Source organism: Thunnus albacares, chromosome 10 (assembly GCF_914725855.1).
Source record: "Thunnus albacares chromosome 10, fThuAlb1.1, whole genome shotgun sequence".
In the NCBI taxonomy this organism is placed as follows: domain Eukaryota; kingdom Metazoa; phylum Chordata; class Actinopteri; order Scombriformes; family Scombridae; genus Thunnus; species Thunnus albacares.
This window is the reverse complement of record NC_058115.1, coordinates 8,463,032-8,479,358: the sequence shown is the minus strand read 5'-3', so window position 1 is coordinate 8,479,358 and position 16,327 is coordinate 8,463,032. Positions and strand designations below refer to the sequence as shown.

The 16,327-nt window shown below is 38.3% G+C and overlaps 2 protein-coding genes across 2 annotated transcripts; both read left to right on the top strand.

Moving 5' to 3' along the window:
* The first annotated feature begins 1,668 nt into the window (after positions 1 to 1,668).
* Positions 1,669 to 10,735, top strand: aup1 (AUP1 lipid droplet regulating VLDL assembly factor). The gene is made up of 12 exons (XM_044363514.1): positions 1,669 to 2,025; positions 3,367 to 3,504; positions 4,353 to 4,503; positions 5,205 to 5,392; positions 6,291 to 6,363; positions 6,895 to 6,968; positions 7,416 to 7,482; positions 7,744 to 7,846; positions 7,957 to 8,094; positions 8,301 to 8,440; positions 8,710 to 8,798; positions 10,365 to 10,735. The coding sequence occupies exons 1-12, from the start codon at positions 1,985 to 1,987 to the stop codon at positions 10,408 to 10,410; spliced, it is 1,248 nt and encodes a 415-aa protein (XP_044219449.1). The 5' UTR covers positions 1,669 to 1,984; the 3' UTR covers positions 10,411 to 10,735.
* A 994-nt stretch (positions 10,736 to 11,729) lies between these two features.
* On the top strand, positions 11,730 to 16,327 carry fnta (farnesyltransferase, CAAX box, alpha). Its single transcript, XM_044363515.1, has 9 exons — positions 11,730 to 12,043; positions 12,535 to 12,620; positions 13,071 to 13,185; positions 13,587 to 13,691; positions 13,871 to 13,997; positions 14,240 to 14,388; positions 14,518 to 14,580; positions 14,846 to 15,032; positions 15,324 to 16,327. Exons 1-9 carry the CDS (start codon positions 11,916 to 11,918, stop codon positions 15,465 to 15,467), a joined length of 1,104 nt encoding a protein of 367 aa, XP_044219450.1. The 5' UTR covers positions 11,730 to 11,915; the 3' UTR covers positions 15,468 to 16,327.

The window sequence follows — 16,327 nt, the reverse complement described above, 5'->3', positions numbered from 1 at the left end:
TGTCCTGTGATCTTATATTTTGTACACACAGCTGAGTTAGACCCTCTGAGAGTCTCAATTATCTTTATTGGCCAAGTGTGTTTACACATACAAGGAATTTGACTCTGGTTTAGTGGCCCTCAGTGTAATTACACAAATATACCAACACAGCAGTCTACAGAAATATACACAAGGAATGACTATATACAGGTTAAACCGTTTCTGTGAACTGTAAACAGGATACAAATAGTGCAAAGAAGTGAAGAGTGCTGAGATAAATATTAAACGGCAAAAAAGTGAAACGTTACTTTATATACAAAGTCTCTAGTCAAAAATTCACCTACATGTTTCGACACAGAGTCTTCTTCAGAGCATTTGAAATATACAGGATCAATTCAGTCATATATACAAGGGCAGAGTTAATACACAGCTGGGAGTTGGACCCAATTATTTAGGAACTAATCACTTTTCATATTCCATGGTTCTAGATACAGGGACCAATCTCAAGCATATAGTTAAATCTGATTTAAACCTCATTACATACAATATGAAACTTCACAAAACACTGTTTCTGGCCATCATTGATTCACTATTAAGAACCTACACTAGATGGCAATAAAGGGACACATAGATTACAAACAGTCCTAATTTACAAAGCATTTTAAACTGAAATCATCATTATGACCATTTGGTGTGATGGTGTTGAATGTGTATATCCAAAACATTTCTGTCTCTAGTGGGCATCATGACTTTCTCAGTCCCACAGAATTTTAATGAAGAAGGTGAACCGTGATTTGCTTCAGCATAATGTTTTGCAATTGCATAATCCATATTGCCTGTACGGATTGCAGTTTTGTGCTCCGATATTCATTGTTTAAGAGGTCATTTGGCTTGTCCAATGTAAGCTAGACCACAGGGACATAATAACATGTAAATCACATGAGTTGACTTACAGTTTATAAATTCCTGAACAGGAATTTTCGTCCCAGTATGGGGATGATTGAACCATTTTATATTTCTTGTATTGCTGAACCAGTGGTTTCCAACCTTTTTGGCTTTTGATGGCTTACAAAAAGCAGTGTGTAGTCAGGGTCACATTTTTGTTTGGACTAATGACTCCTCAGATTTCGGAGGAACCTGGCCCCTAGGTTGGGAACCACTAGACTAAACTAGTTAACTGTATCTTAAGTAGTTGAAACTAGCTCCACCTCCAGCAGCTACAACAGTAACATGCTGCTCTAACACTGATGCTTCAGTATTAATAATCTAATGATGTCATATATAATAATATATCAGTCAGAAGGACCAAACCACTACTTTTACCGCAATACTTTAACTACATCAAGCTCACAGTATTTATGTACTTTTACAGTAGTAAGATTTTTCATGCAGGACTTTTGCTTGTAATTGAGCATTTTTACATTGCTGTATTAGTACTTTTACTTAAGTAAAGGATCTGAGTACTTCCTCCACCACTGCAGTATTATATAGTTTTCAGGGAGAAAGAAACTGTCCCTGTGCCTGGTGGTTTTGGTGTACAGTGTTCAGATGACAAAGAAAGCATGAGGATAGCGCACAGGTTATGCTCTGTATTCAGACTTGCAGCGTGAGCATGTTGAGCAGAGTTCAGCTCAGTTTCCAGTCAGTGAAGACTTTGTAGAGGTGTCAGTTTTAATCTGAAAGATCGGGTCCGGAAGTGTTGTTGCCCCTAGCAGCTCTAGCAGAACGGAACATTGTCCGCCAGCAAAACCAAAGAAGAAGAAAAAAAAAAGAAGAACGGAACATTTGTTGACAACTGCTAAGCTAACATTGTGAACTTGCTGCTAGATTGTCGAAACCGGCTTTTTTTGTCAATCTTGCCAGCTCCTCGGGGAAACAGTAACCTAACGCTAACCTTAGCTGCCAGTTTACCCACCGAATGACACAATTGTCGTCGTGAAACGTTATGACTAGTTTATTTTTAGGGAGTAGGTTGTTGTTGCAGTCATAGCACCGGCTGGCGGACATGGAGACTCGGGGGGTTGAAGACATGTTTGACTTTCGTCGGTAAGTCAGCTAACGGTGGCTAGATAATGTAAGCTACCCAGTTAACCTTTAGCCAACGCTCAGTAGCCACAGTTTTGTCCTGTAACGTTAGTTAGGTTCAGTAAACACAGTGAATAATATCAGTAGCATTTAACGTTAGCTAACCTCGCTAACAGGTTTCCGGACGAATAAGTGTTATTGGCTAAACGGCTTTAACGTTTCTGCTAACGTTCATTATGCAACCTTATGTAATGCTAATTTCAATGGACACGTCGCACTGTTATCAGATTTTAAAAAATGCTTCAACAGGCTCACCTGAGGTGGCTGTTGAACTTGACATCATACAATTTCAACATTGAAGTTTTCTAAAAGACTTTAGCTTCTGAAAACCATGCCTCCATTACTGCATCAATCACTTTCACAACAGTCAAATGTCTTGTGGCAAAAACTCATTGCTCTACCTCATGTTTAACTTTGCCGATATTACAAGACTTTTATACTTGTGTGTTTTTATATAATTCCTTTATGTTTCTGAAACGTTCTTACAATATATTTTTTAGCAATCTTATACTTTTCGTAGTTAAGTTTGTTTAAGTCGTTTATTCTGCAAGTGCACAGATTTTGGTCTTTGATTTCAATGTAAGCGAGTACTGAGAAATGATAATGAAGTGATCTTGAATCTTCTGCAAAGCAGATACACTAGGCTGATATAACATATGCACCTCTGTGTATGTGGTGTGAATAACTTCATCAAATAACGTCAGAAATAAATACGTGTCAGTACAGGTGGGATATAAAGCCTGTAGGTGCAGCAGTATTGATTATGTTGTTGGATTTTTGGACACAACACACACACACACACAAAAAATCCCGAGTATCTCTAGCATGTAATTGCCGAGTTAATCACGTAGAGACACGTGTAATAAAGTGTCGAAAATGAAAGGAGGACACTGTGGTTGAATGTGAAACCTAAAATCACAGTAATGCTCAATCTATAATGAAGTAGATAGGTGATGTTTTCTTCATCAGCAGTGATGAATTATGATACTCATACTAATACATATTACATATTACACTAATGCATAGTGGCCAAGTGTGGAGATTTTATTGAATAAAAATAAATTGAATCCTGGGCTCTTGAGTGTGACAGATTTCATCTTATATCACTGGTCTTTTAAAAAGATAATCATTACTGTGGCATACTGTAGATTTTTTTTTTTTTTGGCTAGCTAAGTTTGCAAAGTCTCAGTGTGATTCATGTGATTTGTCAAAATCTCACTAGCAATGAATTTGTCGTTTTCTTGCTGGATCCACTTCTATAATTTCCATGTGTATAACTTTTGACCCTTTTTATTGGCACAGGTTTCCCAAAGATGCACTTGTTCTCCTGCTATTGCTGATTTACTTTCCAGTTGGCATTTGTTTGATGTTAATACGGATTTTTATCGGTGTTCACGTGTTCCTGGTCAGCTGTGCACTTCCAGAAAGTTTTGTTAGAAGGTAAGTTTATGCAGTATACTTTTTTTAATCTTTTACTTATCACATGAATCAAATATCACTCTTTTAATCTACCCTGTGGAGCGATAGTCCAACAGCACCACAAACTACAGCCTCCGTAATAACCATAAAGTTGAATCGACACCTGTCTAAAACAGTTTCAACAGAAACTGAACTCCATTATTAAGATAGAGTTTGTTGCAGGACTGGTTAAGTGTTCCTAATAAACTGAGTGCATATGTTTTAGTAACAATAAGCCAAAACAGTATATTCATTTATGTGCAATGATGTAAAAATATATATTTATATATTATATTCTTCTACAAAGAAGAGTAAGGATAATCAAAGAAGTAAAAAGAAGGGAAATGGACAGTATATTTATGTTTTAACACTTTCTTATTTGTAGGAAAAATAAAGACTGAAGGCTGCTTTTAAACACAGATCTAGGAGAAGGTTGAATATCTTCAATACTGAATTATAAACGATTACACATTTTATAAATTGTTCACTGATGTTAGCTTGAACAGCATTCGCGACACTTTTTACATTAGCAGCAGTAAAAATAATTGCAGCATGGCTGCCTTTCAAAACTATAATGACTGCATTAAATCCAGCCACCCCATTAACTACCATAAAGGCAAATGGGTGCTCAATATGTTTGATATGGTATGTGTCTGTTACACTGTGGCCTCCTGTAAATAAGACCTTGATCACAGTAATCTCCATGTTCAAATAAAGGGAATGACTGTTGCTGTAGTGCAGTGAGAGTATAAAGTCACTGTGGTCATCCTTCAAAGCTGTAAATCATTGAAAAGTCACTTGTCACTTCTCTTTCTCTCTTCTTCTGTTAGATTTATTGTGAGGGTGATGTGCTCAGTCCTGGGGATGCACGTGAGACAGAAAAACCCTCGCTCCAGAGACAAAAACACCAAGCTGTACATATGCAATCATGTGACAGAGTTTGATCACAACATAATCAACCTCCTGACCCCCTGCAATACAGTGAGTGTCCTACATTATTTTTTTCCTTGGTTAAAACATGTTATGCAGTGTATTTTGAACATTTTGAGCATCTGTCTATTGTAAGTCCTACATGCTTTCTGCACCAGTTAGCACTTGTCAGCATGCACCAACTATCATGTCTTCAATGATGTTACTGTGGACGTTGTATGTACATCTAAAACATTTAAACATATTTGCTGAAAACTGCAAATAAACTGTATTCATTTATTACGGTTTTATTATTCATCGTTTAGCCCTAAAAAAACTTAGTTAATTTCTGTAGTTTTCTTTTTGCTTATAACCTGTGTTAATAAATGCACTCTCACACATAAATGCTCCAACATTAAAAGAAAGGATCCTCATACCTTCATGTCAGTGTTACTTTTAAAGGAACTGTGACTGATCTCCCTCTGAAACAGCAGGGATGAAAGTGCATCTAGTTTTGTAGTTAAGCATCAAAGGCTGCAGATGGCACATGGACGTTTGCAGAGGAGACGGTGTGCACTGGTGCATGAAAGCATGTCAAAGTTTTACCTGCTCACTGTCTAGGCCATCTTGCTATCTCTCAGAGGTGAAAAGTGTTCTCATGTATGTCAGTTACTTTTGCCTTTTTTCTTCTTTCGTCACTTCAACATGCAACTTCTTCTTAAATATGGTAAATGCAGTGTTCGGTGAACTTGCTCTTTCTTTCTGCTCATTAGCCTCAGTTAGAGGGCTCCACAGGCTTTGTGTGTTGGGCCAGAGGTTTCATGGAAATCCATTCAGCGTCTGGCCAGGGAGCGATAGGAGAGTCTCTTCAGAGGTACTGCTCCACTGAAGGCACCCCACCTTTGCTCCTGTTTCCTGAAGAGGACACCACAAACGGCCGTGCTGGCCTGCTCAAGTTCAGGTATGTCCAAACATGTGTTGTTGCAGGTTGTAACCAATCACTGTAAGAACTCTTGTTTGATCCCCGTCACTGAGAACAGCACAGTTATTATTTTTGAGCAGAGATGATCCATGCAACACTGGCAGAAAGTGTTACCCATTGAAGTCCACATTGAAAACATCAGATGAATACAAATGCCAATTTTCTTTAGCTTGTTTCTGGTTTTAGTCATCCACATGCACTTCCAATCATCAAACCAGTCCTCCAGCACAGTTGTAACTAATTGGGATCAATTTATCTATCTTAGGACAAAGAAATGGTATTTTGGCTTTATACTCATGACTTAAGTTGTAAAAAGAAACAGTGATTTAATCAAGCCAGCCATAGATAATGATCCATCTTCCACAGCACTTTGAGATAGAGATGAATTATGTTGCCAGTTGATTCCCTTTACTAATTTCCCTCCAGAATTCTACGGGGAAATCAGTGTAGGCAAGTGAAAACAGCTGCAAAATGGAGTCATTTTTATTGTTAATTTGAGTATCTCAGAACCAAGAGCAGGTTATCTTCAGCTCAATTCTCCCAGAGATGCACTGAAACCTAAAAGACTGGAAGGTCTTCACAGCTCTCCATAATGAGATCAAGAATATTGCAATGCTTTTGTTTGCAGAGTTTTGACATTCTGTTTATAATAGTTTTCACTGCACACTAAACATGACTAAATCATACCAAAACATCACAGAATGTTTTCTTCATGACTTGCAGTGTTAAATTAATAAATGTTTTCAAAGGACAGAAACCTGGCATGTGCACAGAATTTTATTTGTCTTCAGGAAACAAAGTTTTGAATGTCCAACATTATTTCTTCACAGCACACAGACTCACTAACTAGTGTACTATATATATTTTTTCCTCTCAGTTCCTGGCCTTTCTCTCTGACAGAGTCCATTCAACCTGTGGCCTTACGGGTGACCAGACCATTGATTGCTTTGGTAATGTCATTTGAATTTGCTTTTTAAGACAAAATAAAGTTTATTCTGTATTTACATCATTCTCTGTTTGCATCTTGTATTCTGTCTGGAATATTTGAGTGTTATGCAAGGAGAAGAGATTTCTAGGTACAAGAATTTTATCGTATACCTTCCTGTGGTTCCATTACAGATGACAATAAACAACTTGCTTAGTAATGACATTCAAACCATGTAACTATTGATCCCCAGCTATGAAAAATCATTACAAAATGAGTGAAGTTTCCTGGAAGCAGCAGGAAGCAGATTAGTGTTGGCTGCGTAAATCTGATTCAGCCATTTCAGTACTCGGATCAAAGAATAATGCAGTCTTGTGTTTGTGTGCAGCAGTGGATAATGTTGGGCTTTTACAATCAGAGAGGATATTTTTGAATTGTTGTGTGATTGTTTGGGTGACCAGGACAACCCACCAAAGCTAATATTGTCCATATCCCTGAGTACATACATGTAATATAACACTATCTTTGACTGTAATTGTGTTTTTGACATCCACAGAGCACACCAGATTCCAGTTGGCTGATGGAGCTTTTGTGGACATTTTTTGCTCCATGTACAGTGTATCATGTAAGGTACTAAATAATTTGTATCATTATTTCTATCAGCAACAGTTTTGTAAAGTCGAATCATGATATTCCACAGAGCCTCTCTTGTGAAATGAGGTGGTTTTGTGGGGATGACAGTTACATAAACTAGATTCTCAAAACTACCGAATGCTCCTGGAGCAGAAGAAAGAAAGCAAAGGCTGATAAAAATACTTTGCTTTTGAATCCCAAACAACGTCTGGCTCATCTTCTCTATCTCTATCCAGTAATATTGATTAATCAGCATGACTTCGACCTCTTTCACTCATAAATACTATTAAAACTTCATTTCTTTCATAAGTAATTTTTTAATACTCTCGAGGCACAAATTCAGTCTCTGAAAAGTCTCCTGGTGATTTTAAACATTTCTCCTGCCATAATTGCTGTCAGAATTATTTCCTAACATCGCTTTTTTGTTTTTCCGTTTCACCCCAGTTGGCTCCCAACAGTATCCAGACAAGATGGAGAGTCCACGCAGGAGTTTGCCAACAAAGTCCAGGAGGTAAAATAATGTTTGCCAGTAGAGTAAAAGAGTATAAAGGCCAAATGCTTAAAGGTTAAACAAATATGAAGGAGTACATGTCATACAGTATTCACAATTCATGCAATTATCTGAGCTTGATAACTGTATCTGTTTAGTAAACTTAAAAGATCTGACTGTAATTCCCAAAAAGCACATTATTAGATGTATATTAAATCCACCCGTATCTCTTCTACTCCATTTGTGCTGCAGATTGTGATTATTGTGTGTTCTTGTTTTCAGCTGCTAGCCTGTGAACTTGGCTTGGTGTCTACAAAGATCACTAAAGCTGATAAAGCAGAGCACATCAAAAGGAAAAGACACATCGTACCACAAACAGCTACAAGTAAGAAAATCATATAATCACCCAACACATCTGATTCTGTGCCTGTAGAAGATTCAGCAGATTGTATTTGAGTTTTGTTCAGATTTCAGCTGTTGTATTTTTCACCTTAGGTGTCAGACCGGGCTCTATTGGCCTTGGCTTCATGGTCCAGAGTCTGGGAGCAGATGACCACAGGATTGCTAAGATGGCCCAACAGGTGAAGGACGTGCTGCCTCATGTCCCACTCAATGTCATCACAAAGGACTTAGGTAAGGCACAATGTCAGTGCAAGTTTACATGTCAGTGCAGCCTACTGAAGTATACTGTCGTCGTTGTTGTTTACTCTGCTCCACCATCTGTCCTGTTCATTCTTCCTGAAACGGGTCACTCCCTCCTTATTTGTAACACATCCATAACAACTTGAATATGGTCTTAATTGCTCTGCACTTAAGAGTTTCGTCTTGATTTTGTACAGCAAAAACCAATTGTGTTGACACCACCATAACAAATCTGCTGGAGAACAAGGAGGAAACACCAATGGAAGCAACTGGGACGTCAACATTTGGGCCTTCGAAGAACAGCTCCTATTCCTCTGGTTCTGCTCCTACCATAAAGGTTTCACTCTTTGATTATACAGTCTGAGCTCTCCAACTGGAGAATTTATGATTTAGGAGCCATTTGAGCATCCGTGAACACATGAGATTCATATTCTCTATTTGACTGCTGGGGAATTAAAAGTTGTATATAAGCATTTAAATGTTGGGAATTTTAGTACAGCTGCTGCATGAAGTCACACATTGACTGTTCATTCGTGTCCAAATGCTGAATCTATCAAGCTTTTTGTTTTTTATGAAATTTATGATTCCCTTTTCTGTCATCCACAGCCTGCTGCCAAATCTTTTGGGAGATCACCAGCTGACAGACATTTGTCTCTCCAAGAGAGAAAAGAAGCGCTGTATAATTTTGCAAGACGGTGAGATTTTCTTACCATTAGCAATATTGTGTCACAAAGAGATTGCTTGATCATTTATGTAGAAATAGCAAAAGGTTCAGCTACAGAATGGTGAAATTAACTTTTCCGTAAGTCTCTGCAATTTTTTTTTTATCAAATATTTCTGCACTAATTGAAAAGACTCCATGTCTGTTCAGTTCATGTTAATAAGACACCTCAAAGAAAAGCCAACTTTTACTTCATTTTGCACATTTTAGAATTGTGCAATATTCATTTGGATTGAGATTTACTTTGAATTCATTCCTAGTGTCGTGTCTGTCACTCAGTACTGATTCTGCATACTGTTAAAGCTGCAGAAGGCAAAAGTCTCATGAAAAATACACCTGTCTTCACTAATTTAGACCCTACAGATTTGTTCTGAAATCCAGGCTGTCTTTAAAACAGCAGTGAAAGAACAGTTCACTCAAAGAAAAGGGGGTTGACGAACATGAGATTTTTTAACTGTCTCAACTTGACTTTGGCAGAAAGCGTTGTGAACCAGGAAGACCGATGTCATCTGACAATACTGCACAGACGGGTGACAGATCTGAGTGACAGGTCTGAATGCTTGACCCCTACAGTGAGGGGATCTGGTGGCTCTGTTATGCTTTGTGGGGCATTTTGCTGGTATCGTTTGGGTCCACTTGTCCCCTTAGAGGGAAGGGTCTAAGTGTCTAAGAATGGTGTTAATCCCTCCAGTAGAGTTCAGAGACATGTAGAATCAATGCCAAGTCTGAGGAACATCATTCTTCCAAAAGATATTCCCTCATTTGGTGTTTTGATGATGGTGATGGAGAGCGCTGTCTAACACGTCAGTCCAAAATCTCCCATACGTGTTCAGTTGGGTTGAGATCTGGTGACTGTGAAGGTCATAGCATATCATTCACATCATTTTCATACTCATCAAACCATTCAGTGACCCCTCGTGGCCTGTGAATTGGGGAATTGTCATCCTGGAAGAGACCACTCCCATCAGGATAGAAATGTTTCATCATGGGATAAAGGTGATCACTCAGAACAACTGTATTGATTTGCAGTGACTCTTTCCTCTAAAGGGACAAGTGGACCCAAACCATGCCAGCAAAATGCCCCACAAAGCATAACAGAGCCACCAGATCCCCTCACTGTAGGGGTCAAGCATTCAGACCTGGACCAGTTTTTCCTTTAATTTGTCACTCGTCTGTCGTTCATGAAGGTTTTTGATCAGATACCTCATCACATCGGAGGCGACACAGCACACAAATACCCAGTGTAACTTTAAAGTTACACTGATAAATATTTTTATATTAACAATGGTTTAACTGTGTAATGTGAAAGGACTCGTTTGTAGTGATAAAGAAAGGCACTGACATGACCATGTGGATTTCAACCACAGTGAGGCCAGAAGCAGTTAGAAAGTTGTTACATACCCAGTCTGTAATGAAGTAGTGTTTGTCTCACATTAACCATCTATACAAGGTCAGTCTTGATAGATTAAAATAAATACTAAAGTCTTCTTAAAATCTAGTTAACATATGACTGTTGGTTTTATCTTTTTTTCTCTTCCAGGCGCTACATTGAAAAACACGGATTGGATCAAGAAGACAGTCAGTGAACATACTTTGGGTCAAGCCATCATCGAACACTTGTCAGAAAGAAGCATATTCAACTTGCATAGCTGTCTAATTTGAATGGTGATTTTATATTCTGTCAACAGGTTCTGTTGGAAAAACAGATTTTGTTAATTGCAAATAATGGAGACAAGTACTCTGAAAATGTACAGGTTGATGGAATGGTGATTATGCATGTGTTTAATTCTTCATTCTGGCTGATACATCATTTTGATAACAATTTGTATTACGATCCACTGACTGTGAATCATCTATTTATTTTTATAATGTCCAGAGTCGTTGATGAAAATAAAGTTCAGCTTGACCTTGCTTTCAGGAAATTATTCCAAATAAGAAATGTGTTGTCATTTTTGCTCTTTTGTTATTAAACTTTGATTTAGATATCCCAAGGATAACATTAAGTCAGAATGTAAATTTTATATGATGTGTTTTTATATGTCATTTCATACTGTTACATTTCCAGTTTCTATTCATGCTTGCCTGCATTTCCCCAAAATACAAGATAGCAAAATCATGCCATAAGAGGGAGCCAAAGAGTAAATCTACTAGTGCTGCTGAACCTCTGTGGTCCCACAGCGGTGCTCAAGACAAGTATTGTGGAAGATTCCTGAGATTGTCCCCTCCAATTTGTGGAGAGATGTACACAAACACACAAAAAGAACCTAAAAGTGTGCGATATTGGTGAGAAATGCTTATTCGTGCACTGTTGGTGTATTAAATGGTGTGAATGTGAGATTACACAGTTGGTTCTTGAAACTCTTAGGCAAGCTAAAAATCAAATGGATTTTGATTTTCATCTGGATGGCTCAGATCCTATTGAAACCGATCGAAGTGTCAAGAAGCTGAGATCGGATTGAATTAGAATTAATATTTATATTTGCGGAGAAACCCTGAAAGAAAGCCCTCTCAATTATGGATGCCACTGTAAAAATGATTTGAAAAAGTTTAATAGTGACGTGTGTACTGTATATATAAGTCATGTCTCAAGGTACATCTCGGCAGCTGCCGCGTTCACGTCATACGGGATAAACGGTAGAGGAAGATTAACATGTCGTGTGATGATTATAATACTGTTTATTCAAGATGTAACACAATATCCATTAAATTTAGTTACACCGAACAGTCTTTGGTTGATGTGAGGCATCCACATTCGTCTTTTGATTTCAGTACAATTAGGTGAAAAATTACGGTGACATTCATAATTACGATAACTTCGATATCACATCAGGTTTCAGCGAAAACGTCACCAGGAGGTGTCGGAAGTCCTCGAAATGTAGACAAATGTGTTAAACACGGACACCTGTTGAGCCTCTGCGGATCTGTTCTGCGACCAGATTATATTTTTAATGATTCTCAAACACTGCTGTAGGTTCTAAGTGCAAAACTTCCCGCCGTACGTAAAGGAAACCTTTTCCGCCTCACCGGAAGTGACGTTCCCTTCTTTCCTCACGAAACACAGACGCGATTAAGCAGCTAGCAAGTTAGAGCAATGTCAGGTGTCGAGGATATTTCAAATCAATATGTAGACGTCAAAGAGGACACAGAATTTAATGTAGAGGCAGAGGACCACCTCGAGGATGACTTTGTTGTGGACCCGACTCGATATAAGTTTTACAGGTAACTTAGGGGTTTGTTAACGTTTCTAGAAAGGTTTGGGTGGCTAGCTCGGTAGCTGCTTCCTAACGGTAACTTAACTACTATTTCTTTTATTAACACGTTAACGGAAGGTTTTTAAGTTTAATGTCAAAGATTAATTAACGTCTGCCATAATTACATTACCACATGTGTCACTGGAAGTAATAGAAAACGTCAAACAGACATTTATGGAAATAGTCTTGTGCTAATTGAATGGCTGAGTTTTGCAAGTCCGTCCCCACCCCTGCCAAGAATAATAATATCAGACATTAACTAAGATTTAAAATAAAATGTGTCAATGTAACGTCCTCAACAACGTTTATTCATTATTTTACTATCAATTGTCTTATTACATTTGATAAACTAAAGCAGCTGGAAGCGTAAAGAGCAGTAGCTACTACCTACATTAGCTGCCTTCAGGCGGTACTGTAGGACAGCAGCCAGTAATCCGCCCCCGTGTTTGTGTGTTTCAGAGACAGAAAGGAGTGGGCAGACCTGGAGCCTGTTCCTCAGGATGATGGACCAAATCCTGTAGTGAAGATCGCCTACTCTGAAAAGTGTAAGATTGTTACAAAGAGACACATACAGTACTATGAGTCTCAGAGGGTGAAAGTGGGAAGCCGCTTGCAGATTCAATCAACATACTGTAGCTTGCAACATGACAAAAGAAATAACTGACATGTTTCAGCATGTTTTTCTGAGCATTACAGTGCTTCTTTTCAGATGGGGCAATTCAAACGAGTCAATACTATTTTTACTTTCACTCTCATTCTATGAAACTACAAGTAGAATATGCAGCACTGCCTTACAATGTAGTATAAATAATGCAGGCTGTTCCTGATCTTTCTGAATTGATAGATGCAAACTTTTTTCTGCAAGCTGCACATCTAAACAACCGACCACTAGAAGCTAGAAGCCGCAGACAGTAGACAAAACAAATAATTAGTAGTAAAACCCTGTCAGTGACATTCACAGTTTAAAACTAATGTATATTCACTTCTTCCAACAGTCTCTGATGTTTATGACTATTTCCGTGCACTCCTGAAGAATGATGAAAGAAGCGAGCGAGCTTTCGCCTTGACAGCAGATGCCATTGAGCTAAATGCGGCAAATTACACAGTGTGGTGAGCATGCTGCATGTTTGGAATATGGAAAAAAAAGTTTACTTTTTAGCAATGTCTAATTTCACCACAACATGGTGGGGAACAGAAACAACCAAAGAGATGATTTTCTTTTAAAAGTCTTAGTTTATAGATTTCTTTTCAAAAGATTTTGAGAATATTTGAACAAATTGGAAAGAGCAATTTCTCCTTTAGATGCTGGGCTGTGACTCATAAAAGCTGCACCTCCACAGCTAAGGTGTTTATTTTATCTTTGGCTCTCTGGGTATGTGATGCGTAGGGCTGTTAATGAACAACTTTTCAAATAGTTACTTCATTTACATATGATTTACTGTGTTTCAAAAAGACAATGGCGTCTGTGTGGCATAAATATAAACAGATCTTTCATTTGTGAAAATGTGCAGGCACTACAGGCGAGTATTACTGCAAGCGCTGACAAAAGACCTGAGGGAGGAGATGAGGTACATTACAGCCATCATTGAGGAGCAACCCAAAAACTACCAAGTCTGGTAAGTGCCGGCAGAGTAATCAGGTGTTGAATTATGTGACATTATTGGACAAAACATTTTTACTCATAAAGTGTTTGTTTGCAAAGGCTTAAGTTTTTCCTCAAAAATTCATATTATTTCTAAAATTATTCGGTTGAATGAAAACATTTGAAAATAAGTTATCTGGACTCCTCTTCCAGGCATCACAGACGTATGGTAGTAGAGTGGTTGAACGACCCCTCAGAGGAGCTGGAGTTCATTGCGGACATTCTCAGCCAAGATGCAAAGAACTACCACGCCTGGCAGCACAGACAATGGGTCATCCAGGTAGGTGTTGGGAGCTCTGAGCAGAATTTGGCTTTATATCTGAGGGCTGAGATCCAGTTTTCTGCCCACAGCCAGCGTACTCTGCCAGACTAAATCCTTTACATATTTGTTTGTTTTTTGGTGTGTTGTTTGAGTCCTTCTTTGGTCAGTAATTGTTTCAGGCATTGCAGGGCCACCACTAAAAGCACTACATGATTACACAAACAAGTGCGCTGCCAACATTTGTCCTGTTCAATCCTCAGGAGTACAAACTGTGGGACAATGAGCTAGAGTTTGTGGAGAACCTCTTGGAAGAAGACGTGAGGAATAACTCCTCGTGGAACCAGAGGCATTTTGTAATTTCTCACACTACAGGCTTCTCTGATCCAACCATACTGGAGAGGGAGATTCAGTAAGCACTTTTCTTAAAAATCTACAAGATTTGGTCACTCGGTTAATTTGCACCTTTGAAGTTGGATGAAAGTTGATTATTTTTTTCTGCATACAATTGACTAATTCCTTTTCCCCTTCTGTATTCCAGGTATTGTCTGACCCAGATCAAGAAAGCTCCCCACAATGAAAGCGCATGGAACTATTTGAAAGGGTAAGATGTAAAACGCATTTTGTATACCATATATGAAATTACCCAGGAAATCTGCATGGAGAAAAACATTGGTATATTTGTTTTATTATGAATTTATGCATCTGTTTCACCGTCAAATGAAACCTCAGATATATCAGAGAGCCATCCCCATTCAGACATTGACAATATATACACGCTACAGGGGTAAAAATCAAGTGGAGAATCAGTTATTAAAAACAGAAAAGCTCACTGACAGTACCCCCTTTTTTCATTTTTTTTTTTTAAGGATGCTGCCAGACAGAGGTCTGTCGTCCCAGCCAGGCCTGCTGGAGAAAGTCCTAGAGCTGAAGGAGACGCATTGTTCACCTTACCTTCTAGCGTTTCTCTTTGATTGCTACGAGGACGCCTTGGAGAACGGTGATCAAAAAGAAAATGCAGAGGAACGAAAGGAAACCTTAAGAAGGGCTCTAGAAGTAAGAGATTTGTTAACAAAAAGATTTTTTTTAACACAAATAATCTCTAAGGCTGTTTTTGTAATCAGAATTTACAAAAACAGCCTTAGAAACTATTGCAACTTGGTAAATATGACTTGATTTCTGACATCTAGCACGTGTTTAATCTTTGCCATAAAGACTCCTGTTGCTTGCTGATAACTCTCTGTGGGAGATCAGCATTTTCTTGTTTTAGAAATAAACATTGAGCCCTAAAATGATGCCGTTCTTGTTGTTTTCTGACCCTTCCTGTGTTTGTTCTATCTATTCAAGATTTGTGAACTTCTAGCGCAGGAGAAGGACACGGTCCGTAAGGAGTACTGGCTGTTTTTGGGACGTTCATTAAAGAGCAAATACGGAACCCGTGAGCCTCTGGCAGATGACCCTGAACCTTCAGCCCCGACATCTGGGCAGTAGGACATGAACTAGACCCCTGGGAGACTTAACACCATTTCCACTCCTGTCCTGCTTCGTTAATACCCTCAGCAGAGCCAACTGGCAGAGTCTTATATTACTGTAAATTGCTATAATGTACATCGCTGAAGAAGTTTCTTCAAGTAACCACTAACAAAAGGTCATTTAGGGAAGACAAGGAGACTGACATCAAACAGTTACAATGCAAACCATACATGGAAGTCCTTCTCTCACTAAAATCTTATTTACAAATGTTGCATAGAAAACTCAGTGTTGTCGATTATTTTTTTTACCTTTGCACACCCTAATCTAAAGTAAGAACAGGAACCATGAAACTACACATTAAGCTGTCATACATCATGAATTGGAAATGATTCAGCCAGTTTATCATCACCTTTTGCATTTTTGTTTAATCTGGATATACCAGTCTGTCTTCTGAAGTTATGGGTCTGTTTGACAGCAGCCTCTGTGAGTGTGTTTGCATGCACACTTCATTCAATTTATAGTCTTTGTGAGTGATTGTAGGTTCACATCTGAAGTTATATATTTGATTAGAGAAAGAAATTCTATCAGTAGGAGAATATGACATGTATCTTATTCCGCAGTGGTATTTTTAAATGTAATTTATTAGTTGTTTGGTAACCTAAGACAGTTATACAGCAATATTTTGGAACAGACACACAGTAGTGACTTAACTCCAAATAAGACTTTGAATGGAGTATTGTGTGCATGTAAACCCACTCTTCACATCTGCTACATTTTTTGTTTGTTCAATGGTGTTGGTTGGAGAATACATGTAACTGTGTTTTAACGGAGGGAAAAAAGTATCATGAAACACAAGAATAAAACTGTTTGTAGTAATA

Coding starts and splice junctions, on each gene's coding strand:
- aup1 (XM_044363514.1), top strand. CDS start 1,985: ATGGAGACTCGGGGGGTTGAAGACATGTTTGACTTTCGTCG. Junction 4,504..5,204: donor TCCTGACCCCCTGCAATACA/GTGAGTGTCCTA, acceptor TCTGCTCATTAG/CCTCAGTTAGAGGGCTCCAC. Junction 6,364..6,894: donor CCAGACCATTGATTGCTTTG/GTAATGTCATTT, acceptor TGACATCCACAG/AGCACACCAGATTCCAGTTG.
- fnta (XM_044363515.1), top strand. CDS start 11,916: ATGTCAGGTGTCGAGGATATTTCAAATCAATATGTAGACGTCAAAGAG. Junction 13,186..13,586: donor GCGGCAAATTACACAGTGTG/GTGAGCATGCTG, acceptor GAAAATGTGCAG/GCACTACAGGCGAGTATTAC. Junction 15,033..15,323: donor CCTTAAGAAGGGCTCTAGAA/GTAAGAGATTTG, acceptor TATCTATTCAAG/ATTTGTGAACTTCTAGCGCA.